The sequence below is a fragment of the Molothrus aeneus genome, chromosome 4 (assembly GCF_037042795.1).
Source record: "Molothrus aeneus isolate 106 chromosome 4, BPBGC_Maene_1.0, whole genome shotgun sequence".
Lineage (NCBI taxonomy): Eukaryota > Metazoa > Chordata > Aves > Passeriformes > Icteridae > Molothrus > Molothrus aeneus.
Window position 1 is genome coordinate 19849186 of NC_089649.1, and position 10112 is coordinate 19859297.

Below are 10112 nucleotides of genomic sequence, written 5' to 3' on the forward strand. Positions count from 1 at the left end.
GATGATAGTGGATGTAGGTGTCCCAAATCTCATTCTATTGCAATCCTCTACTGGTCATAGCAATGGTCCCTCTGAATATTTTCTCTTAATTGAGGTCTAATGAGCTGAGATTTCAAATCTCCTAACAACAGCACACATGCTCAGCCTAAGCTCTGAAGGACTATCTTCAGTATTCTGTTCTGTTTTGTTACTAGAAATACTCTTTTTCAACTATTTATGTGGGTTGTGTACTAAGTACTGACATTTGTTTACTTACCACTGTTTATCCTTTGCCTTGTGAGCACAATGATACACTGACACGTGAGCTGAATGAGAGACTGGCTGTACACTGAGGAAAAAGAAATCCTTTTCCACTATCTTATTTGTTTCTGAATTTTTTAGGGGAAAAACAAATTTATTGATCATGCATTCACTTCACATCTTCAGAACTCCCACATTCTACAGCAGAAAATTATACATTTTATTCAATGCCCTATGGTCAACTGAGGCTTTTCTGCACTCTGTAGATATCAAAGATGTCCATTCATTTTGCCCCTTAAAAGAAATTATTGGTTACTGGTTTCAGTTCATACCTAAAATGATCCCTGCAAATAAATTTAAAATGCAAATTTACTCTTTCTTGGCGTAGAAATGCTATTGTGAAGATACATGCCTGGCATTAAATTCCAAGTTTGAAAGTGCTCTTGCTACTGAGAGATTAGTCAGTTAAAAAAAAATTCAAAACACTCATAACTGTGACAAACTCAAATCAAAACTCTAAAATTTGTTTCTTTCCTATAAGCCATTTCATTCAGTGTTTCCACCCAACCAGATCTCTTAATTTTCCTATGCTTTTCCATCTTTCATAAATTATAGTGCTCTCAAAAACCCTCAATTTTTAACAGCTAAATGGCTGGTTAATCTCATGAGGCAAAGAAGCTGAAATCAAGAGGTAATTATCTTACCTGTTGTAACACCATGAACAACTCCTTCCTTGGTCCTGGAACCTAAACAAAGAAAAATACTCGGTTGAAAATGTATATTTTAAGTACTGGTAAAGACTAGATAGATGATAAAGAGGGATTAACATGCAGGCTGCATACCATTGCACACAATATCTTCCAAGGTATTAAGAAATTCAGTCTAAGTGAAGAGGCAGAGCCATCAGTAAAGTTCTTTCAACTAATTAGCACATACTGCTGTTTAAAACATAACTGGATGTCTTTTTCCCTACCAGCCCTCTACTTGCCCTTGTCAGGTTCCATAATTTGGCTACATTTCAGGGATTAGTATCCATCTGTGGACTATAATGCTTAACAATGTGCAATTAACAGAGTTTATGGCTCCTAGTTAATCATCTTACCTAGTCTGCCAGAGATAGGATGACATTTTATTTTTCTTACCAACACAGAAATGACCTTATTTGTAATGCAATTTTTTTGCTGTCATTTAGCATTTGAGACATTATAATTTATACTTCTGACTTTATACTTATAACAGAAGAAAATGCATGAGCAGAAAAATATTAGGGAAAAAAGCAACTTTTTGTCCAAAATTCTTTGCAGTAATACAATTAAACACAGAAACACAATATAAGCTCATTCATCAATATGTGTCACTTGCTACTAGTGCAAATTTATGCAAGTTTAGCCATGTAGTTCTGGCACTATTAGATTGATTACAAGATTGAAAAGGCTCTCTTACCCATGGGCAAGAGTAGAATAATAATCCATGATAAAGACAAGGGAAAAAAATACTGTAGCAAGTAAAATGAAATGTCCCTTTAGCTAATGATGATGTTAAACAGCTGGGAAGCCTTTTTCCATCTTTATTCCAAATTTATCATTAAAAAAAGTTGTTTTTCTCTCACTGAAAAATATTTACCATTGAACAAGAGTTCAAGAGTTTCATTGTATACAAAGTGTTCGTGCCTAACATCCTGTTTAAGGAATTTGGTTCTCAATTTTGTACCACCATGAGACCTGAAGGAGCAAAGCACATCCTGGAATTCAAGCAGATGACGGTTCTACTGACTTCTAGCAACAAAACACCACTGCAGGCTTACAGTGTGTCTATTGGAATACTTAATATTAAGCACATGCTTTTAAAGGCATTGTTAGACCTGGCCAACAGCTTGTTCATGTTTTTGAACAGACTGTTTGCAAGCCAAGCCATTAAAGATAGGCAACCTGTGAATTAGCAAGTAGCCAGTTCCCTAAGGCCAGAAAGGGATGGATGGTGTGACAGAATTCCCTGGGGACCTGTGCAATGCACACTTCTCCAGAGGCACCTATTCCAAGTAGATTCTTACTTCTTACTTGCCCAGACAACACTGCTATAACCACAACTCACACAGAAATGCCGGTCTCTTTAGTGGAAGACAGATTTTCATTTAAAAAAGCTCAGCTCACAGACCCATATGGAACAGGGGTATGTATAGTCAGATCCATTAATTGGCAACCAACCAGCTGGTTGGTGTTCCAGAGCCTACAGCATATGTTAGAGCTCAAGAGCACTTGCCCCACTGCTGCACACTTGCATGCAAGAACCTGTTCCTGCCATGGCAGCTACAACAGCATCTAGAGGATGCTTATTAGGATCTGCCAGAACAGGCCTATAAATAACAACACTTGAGTTCAGTAGGATGACTTCTGGCTAGCCATGAAGGAAAGCTGGTTGTCCACACTGTTTCCAGGATAAACTAGCTGTCTTTCATCCTGGCATTCCCATAATACCAACAAGTCTTGCTCACTGCACCCTGCATAACAAGGAACAGAGGAATCAGAGTAGGGATAACAAAGACCAAGGAACAGGACTCTAACCTAGATCAAGAAACAATAGTAGTACGTGGTAATGCTATTTTTCCTAGCTGTAGTAGACATCTGTGTGAGGGGAGGGAGAAAACCAAACGCAATTTTTGGGTTTGTTCCAATTATAAAAAATACCATAGGGTCTCTTCATGATTTATTATCATGGCTGTCACTGTGCCAGAATGAAGGAATTTATCAGCAGTTTGCAAATACACTAATTTCTGGACTATTTGAGAGACCAACAGACTACTGACTTGGTCAGACTTAGTCAGAGCTGGTTACAGATTGGGAGATATAAAACCAAATTAGAGGAAGGGGCAATATATGTTTAAGGAAAACACTTGCTTCCAAGTCCTGAAGCCATTATTCTACCAGACCAACACTGAGTTCCTCAATTACTCTGCTGGCTTTTCTACCACCAAAGGAAAATAAGAACCATTATGAAAAGAGAGTGGAGGAATTTGGATGGCTTTGCCAAATAGGTCATGACTGCTCTGCTCTACTCTAAGGCCATGTGCCAGCACAGGGAGTAGTAAACAACAGTCAGCCACACTGCTGCTAATAAACTGAAAGCTTGTTCTGAAAGCTTATGACACAAAAAAAACAACCAGACTGGAAACTTCCATTCTTGAACATGCAACATGCACTCAAGAGTCAACTGAGTAGAAACTCCAGCTCCCTGGAAGCACACAGAAGCTCAGCAGACTTCATGAACACTGCATTACCAGGAGTGTGTGACCACATCCTTCTTACTCAGTTCCTGGTTTCAAAGCAAGTGGGGATTAAGTACTGCCACTCACTTCCTCTCTGCTTCACACTAAAAGCTCTTGAAAGCTACAGAAAGATGCAGTTTTATATCTACAGCACACACTGGATGGCTGAGCCTTAGTCCTTGTTTCTAAACAATGACCAGGCCATTTTTTTGGCATTGAGAAAGGTCCTGATGCAGTGCTTCAATGAGTTAAGAGAGAACCACCAATTTCAGTCAGCCAATGGTGAAGCCCATTAGCAGAGAAATTTAAGGGGAAGAAACCCCCAATACTTGAAAGCCTAAAAAAATATTGTAGACTGTATAGAAAGGATCTTGGATACTTAAAAGGAGGTCAGACAGTGGACTGAGGGAAGTCTCTACTTCAGTATGGACAGGGGAAAAAAAACAACTAACCTCCATTAGTCCTCCAATACACCGCTCCAAGTTTCTCCTTTTGCTAAGAGAAATTTGCTTTGTGTCAAAAAAATGCTAAAACCAAAACAAGAATAAAATAACTACAATAACCATATTTCATCCCAAACAGCAGCTGTTGCTAATAGAACTCACACCAGGTAGAATTAGGTTATAGTCTTCCACACAATAGTTAAGAGCAGCTTGGACAGGAAGGTCCATATGTTTTCCACATTTACTTGAATTGCACTGATTTCAGTGGGAAGCCACATCACCTAGGGGATCTGGACCAAAGACTCTGCATCTTCTTAATTCTCTACCAGCAATTGGAGGCTGAGTGTTATGAAACTGAAAATGATTAACAGGTCCCACTCAGCCCAGTGTTGTTAGGTTCTTTTTTGCAAGATGTCAGGCAGCTTTCACAGTATAATCTGGCTGTGAATCTCAAATCTGAAAAGCCAACTATAGAAAAAGGGAGTGAGAAGTCTCCATGAGCTCTAATGAATTGTGCTGCTCCTCTCCTCTGCTCACAAAGGGGCTTCACCACCTTTGGCACTGCAATCATTATCAGCCTGCAGAACAAAAGATGATGACACTGGCCTCTGCTAATGCTGCACAGGGGAAGAACCACCTCTGCTTGGGAAGTAGAGAGAGAAACACCCAGCTCCTCCTTTCCCTGTTTCAACTTGTTGAAACGTCCTGCCTGTATGGGCAAGCACACAGCTGGGCACGAGCTGCCAGAGCTTCTGGAGACAGCTTCCAACCAAAGGCTCTTTTGCCTGCACAAAGTGTGCACATAGCCCTTGCCTCCTGAAAAGGAGGCAGCTGGTGGGAGAAGGATCCTCCACCATTACTACAGTCACATGCACAGGTCCCTACCACAGCTCAGGGCTCTGCAGTCCCCAGTCATTTCTTAAAATTCTTTCAAAAATAGCAAGCCTGCCCTCCAAAGCTCAACCTCAGCAAAAGCATCTCTGAAGACAACAGGAAATCTGTTGCCTTTGGGAACAGAACTAGGTTCAAATGTTATTATGGTCTGGAGAGCAGGTCAGAAACAAAGATTAATTTAGCACACAATGCAGGTTTCTAATACAAAGAACTCAATGACCCCAGAAGCATGGCCAGGGCTACAAGAAAACAGAATAAAAGAAAGTCCTACCTCTGGAAAATAATTCCAACATCTAGCACAATATACAGTGGAAGAACATCTATTTTGCTGTTTTGAAAATGAGCAGATGCTCATTTTAAAATAGATTCAGCCTACAATTAGTGTTCAAAATGACTGCCATCCCTGTTGGCAAGAGCACTGAGCTTTGCTATGGCTTAAAAGGGAGGGAAGTATATTCCAAATGAGTAGTCCACACTATCTGGAGCAGAAATAATTTCTTACAGACTGGCACTAGGCTGCAAGAGGGAATCCAAAAAAGGCACTGGAATACCAGAGACCTCAGTACTCCCATTGAAAAGAAATGCCTCTGGTTTTCAGCTCTGTTTAACTTCTCTCTGTTATGTGAGCACATCTCCCTCAGTACACACAGTGCCCATTACAGAACTGACCTGCTACAAAATCAACAGAACAGAAACTACCTACAGAAAAGGATATCTTTTCCCCTTCCATTCTTTTATAGACCAGCTTTATTTGATGAATAAGAGAAACAGATCCATAATAATTTTTTCATAAATAACCACTTACTCATAGTCTTGGCAGATTGTTTTTCTGTGAATTTTTCATGACAGCATTTGCAAGACACGCTTCTAAAGCCCAACACTTGCTAAATGAAGATGACTATCCTCCATGAAAGTACCACTCAGGGATTTGAAAATAATTTTATCCCAGGCTCTGTGCAAGACTTGTTTGGCCTAGAATAAGACACTAACAACTGCTTTGCTACCTTGGGGTCTACCTGCCCTACCTCATTAACTGAAGAGGCTTTTCCTTGAGAAGTGGTGGAAAATATTTGCCATGAATTTGCAATAGTAATTACAGAACGTGAAATTAATTTCAGATGACACTTGGCCATATAAAATGTTACCGTCAACATACCAAGCAGTCTGCATGTCTCCTACTCAACTTCTGAGCTAACCTCTCAAGTGTCTTCTCCTGAAATCCTGTTCAAGTCCCAGATGCTCTGCAGAACATAGTGAAACTACCTTCACCTCCAGCTTTTACATTTTTTTCACATTTATTTTTACTGTACCAACCACCCCTTCAGCCTTGATCTGGCAAACTTCTTGCATGGAGTGCCACCCAATGACCTGTGCTGTAAGGCACTTGGCTTAAAAGAACCAGACCTCAGGAAGGCACAAATTTCCTCTTGTTTCTTTTGCAATGGTCTCCTATGAGCAATTATATATTTTTTTCTGCAGAAGAATGGGCCTGATGAGGATCCAGCTGTGAATGTTGGGGTGCACCAATCAGCAGAGTGCTCTCTGCTGCCCACCTACCCACATAGAGGACTCCCTCTTTCGTCTTTCCTGCTGCCTCTGCCACACCCTGCTTGGTCTTTTCTGCTGCTGCTACGACTCCCTCCTTGGCCTTGGAAAGCCCTTTCATGAACACATCCATGGCTGAAGTCTTTCTTCACACAGCTCTAGAGGAAAAAAAAAACAAAAACAAACAGTACACACTTTAGTAAGGTTTTCTCAGTTTTTTATCCCAGAAAGGGGAAAAATATTCTAACTGAATGGGATCACAATTACTTTAAAATTATATTATTTATACCCCCAAATAGTATAGCTATATGAAACAGATATCCTATTTCCACAGAATCCTATGGAGAGGTTGCCAATAATGCAGTTCTGATTGAAAGATGGTTCCACTGACAGAAGTGCCTTCCTTGCCTATCAGGGCATCATTTCTCCCAAAGGACAGTTCTGTTCATGTGCTGAATGCAAGATTTAGTCCTGTGATTTCATGATACTCCACCTCTCAGAGAAAAAAGCCAACTTAAATAAACAGCAGTGACTTAAAAAAATAAACAAACAGACCAAACTGAAAACCAAAACCTCTCATAAATGACAAATGTTCACTTGTAAGAAAATGCCATTAAAACTCAGGACTGGAGGAAATAAAAAATGCTGCATTTCCATTAGTCCAGCATTTTACACACAGTCCACATCATTATTTTGGAAACCGAGTTTTCCTGAATGGGTTCCTTGCATGCACCACAACTGAGAAAATATTTTACTGAACAGCAAAAGCAAGAACACAGGATTTAAAAAGCACTGCACTAAAGCTACCAGGAGAGTCCTCTGGCAGCAATACAACCCAGGGCTACACTGAAACCACTGAAATAGTAATTAAAACCCAGAATCAACATTCCTTCAACAAATCCATTATCAGTAGTCCTTTCTCTTCCTCCACCCACACAGACAGAAGTGCTGCCTGTTATCTTCTCTCCTTTGCCAGAGGCTGAGTAGGAGGAATGGATGTCTAGGAAGGCATCTGGGCTGTCGCAGCTCTTCACTAACTCGTGACGAGCGTGCGAAGGAAGGCAGCGTTCGCGCTCCAGCCAGCCTGCTGCCCACGGTACCTGCCGCCCGGGGGATGGCGGAGGGGCTGCGAGCCTCACACACACTCACACAGCGCCGGGCGAGGCGGCGCCGGCCCGCGGCACCCTGGGGCTCCTCCACCGCGGGGTCCCAGGGGCCGTCCCCGGGGCAGCGCCGCGACCAGGTGCGGGGGTACCTGGATCGAATAACACACCCCAATAACACCTGCAGAGGGAGCGCGGAGCGAGCAGGGCGTCGCGCCCATGTATATGCAGGCGCATATGTAGCTATACATACACAAACACATGAATACATGCGCACGGCGAGGCACCTACCGAGGAAAGCAGAGCGGCGCGACCATATGGGCACCGCCAGGCTCCCGCGGACACGCCGTCGGCACACGGCGGACACGGCGCCCGGCTTCTCCTCCCTCCCCTTGCCCGCACGGGAACGTTCAACAGGATACCTCTATCCAGCTGGCTTCGGTATCAGCGATACACACCTATCATTCCGTGCAGACACACATATACACACACAGCCCTCCCCGAGCGGCCCCGCCCTGCCCGCACTCACCGCCGGCTCCTCCGCCACCGGCGAGCGACCCGTTCCGAGCGGGCGGGGCGGGCGGGCTGCGGGCGGGCTGCGGGCGGCGGCCGAGGCGCGGAGCCGCCCCTGCTCAGCACATCCCGAGGCGCGGAGCCGGCCGGCTCTGCTGGCACCACCCCGGCGGCAGCCCCGCAGGCGGGGGGCGGGAGGATGCGCCGCGGGAGGGAGGAGTGGCCGCTCCTGCTCCCGGTTGAGTGTGCAGCCCCCTGCTATGCCCACCCTATCACGTCCTCCGTGGCGGTGAGGTGGGAGGCGTGATTAACTCGGAGCACCTGTTTGCTGGGCGCAGACCAAGGGAGAAGCGAGGGTAGAAGGCGTGCCAGGCGACTTGGTCCCGCTGGGACTCCGCACAGTCACCACTCCCTCCAAAGGCTGGAGCGCCTCGTCTTAGAAGTGTTAGGAGGTTGTTGATGCGACACAGCCCTGAGTCACTTCACCAAAGCCTTAGAGAATCTCCCCCAGCTTCTAATTCTTTCTCATCTACTTCCCAATCTTCAGCCCTGAATGACTGCAGCTCAATGTCACCGTTCTCACAAGATTCGTGATCCCAGCTCATTTTAAGCACGGGAGGTGGTGCTCTCGTAGGTGTAATTCGAGTCTTAACTCTATTGCACACACACGAGAATTTTCATCCCAAATGAAGAGCAGTAGGGCCAGACTTGCCCAACCCTTACACCGCGGCTGGCATCCTCCACCACACAATCCATGGCCACTGCCACCCGAATCTTAAACTCAGGCAGAGAAGTCACTTTCTCCCCAGAAAGGGAAACCTACCAAACTTCTCTATTTTGGTCACAGAATTTAGGCATGAAAAGCCAAGACCAGTAGGAGACAAGGCACTAGAACAGATGGACCTTCAGCTTCAGTACATCAATTCAAATCCTGCAAGACTTACAGAAACAGCTTGGGTTTTATTGCACTCCAAAAGGAGAAACAGAACAAGGCATAGATGAGATACAAGGTTATGAGCTGCAAGGAGCATCTTGCATCCATCATCCCTTGCAGATAGCTGATGCATCCCTGGTTTTGTTTTCATGCTGAACATGTAGTGCAGGGTTTTATTCTTGTCAGGTTTCTCTGTAAGTAATATTTCTGTATTGTTTGGTAAACTTTCTTTTGCTTCATTCTACTAGTATTTTTAATCAACCAAGCATTAGGCAACAGATTTTATTTCTTTGTGTAAGAATGTTCCGACTGGTAATACAAATCATTTTCTCATAATTCTGCCCCCAATAAAACCTTTAAAAAAAGGCCAGAAATTAAATTACATAAGGTACCTCACCTCATTCATCCTGTGCAGCACATCTGTAGTTAGCAGTGCAACAGCTAGTTGTGGTATTCCTATTTTCTTCCTATTTTGGGGACAGGACAATAGGTACAGTTCCAGACAGTAAATAAAATCATATTCTTTGCACATGTTAACTGGCCCAATTTATGTATCTTAGTATGTAAATTGGCTCATTGAAAACCCTTGTCAGTCATTCTCTACTGAGCAGTAAACTTAGACCCCAAATTAGAATTCAAGTAAATCTTGCACTCCTTATGTAAGTATTATCTTCCAGATTTAAAGAAGGCTTTTGTTTTTCCAGCACACAAGTGACTATGAAATGTTGCTTTTTATTATGCTGATATAAATCTGGATATACTTATTGTATTTAATTATGTTAGGAGAAATAGATAATCCAGTATGATAAACAACCTTGTACATTTATGGCTCTGTTTCTGAAAATTTTACAAAGAAGAGCTCAGATATTTGCAACTCCTAGGTTTTGTAAGCATTCTTTTTCTGCCTTATGTTTATCAAAGGCAGGCATTATGTTCTGCTGTTAAACAAAGTAACAGCTTGTCCTTTAGCAAAATCATGCCGCTAGAAATAGAGAGGTAAAAGCAAGAGGGGTAAAAGCAAGAGGGATCAGTTGCCACAGCAAAAGTAAAGCTTAAAATTTCAGCTGTAGTATTCAAACTAGGCAGCTGTTAAATTCTAAATCATTGGATAAGAGGCAGAGTAAGAAAAAACAGAGTACAAATGTTGACACAAGAAATTCTTCATTCTGAAAATGAAT

The 10112-nt window shown here is 42.9% G+C and overlaps 1 protein-coding gene across 2 annotated transcripts in view; it reads right to left on the reverse strand.

The window, feature by feature from the left end:
* SNCA (synuclein alpha) overlaps positions 1–8147 on the reverse strand; it is a 62947-nt gene extending 54800 nt beyond the window's left edge. The window contains exons 1-3 of one of the 2 annotated variants that reach the window (XM_066548971.1): positions 8017–8147; positions 6397–6542; positions 945–986 (exon numbers count right to left, since the gene is read on the reverse strand). In XM_066548971.1, the coding sequence (XP_066405068.1) occupies positions 945–986; positions 6397–6517 (163 nt within the window). In that variant the 5' untranslated portion in view covers positions 6518–6542; positions 8017–8147. Of the gene's footprint in view, positions 1–944; positions 987–6396; positions 6543–7778; positions 7965–8016 lie in introns of those variants that run through there. The other variant, XM_066548972.1, reaches the window with a different exon arrangement.
* Positions 8148–10112: the final 1965 nt, after the last annotated feature.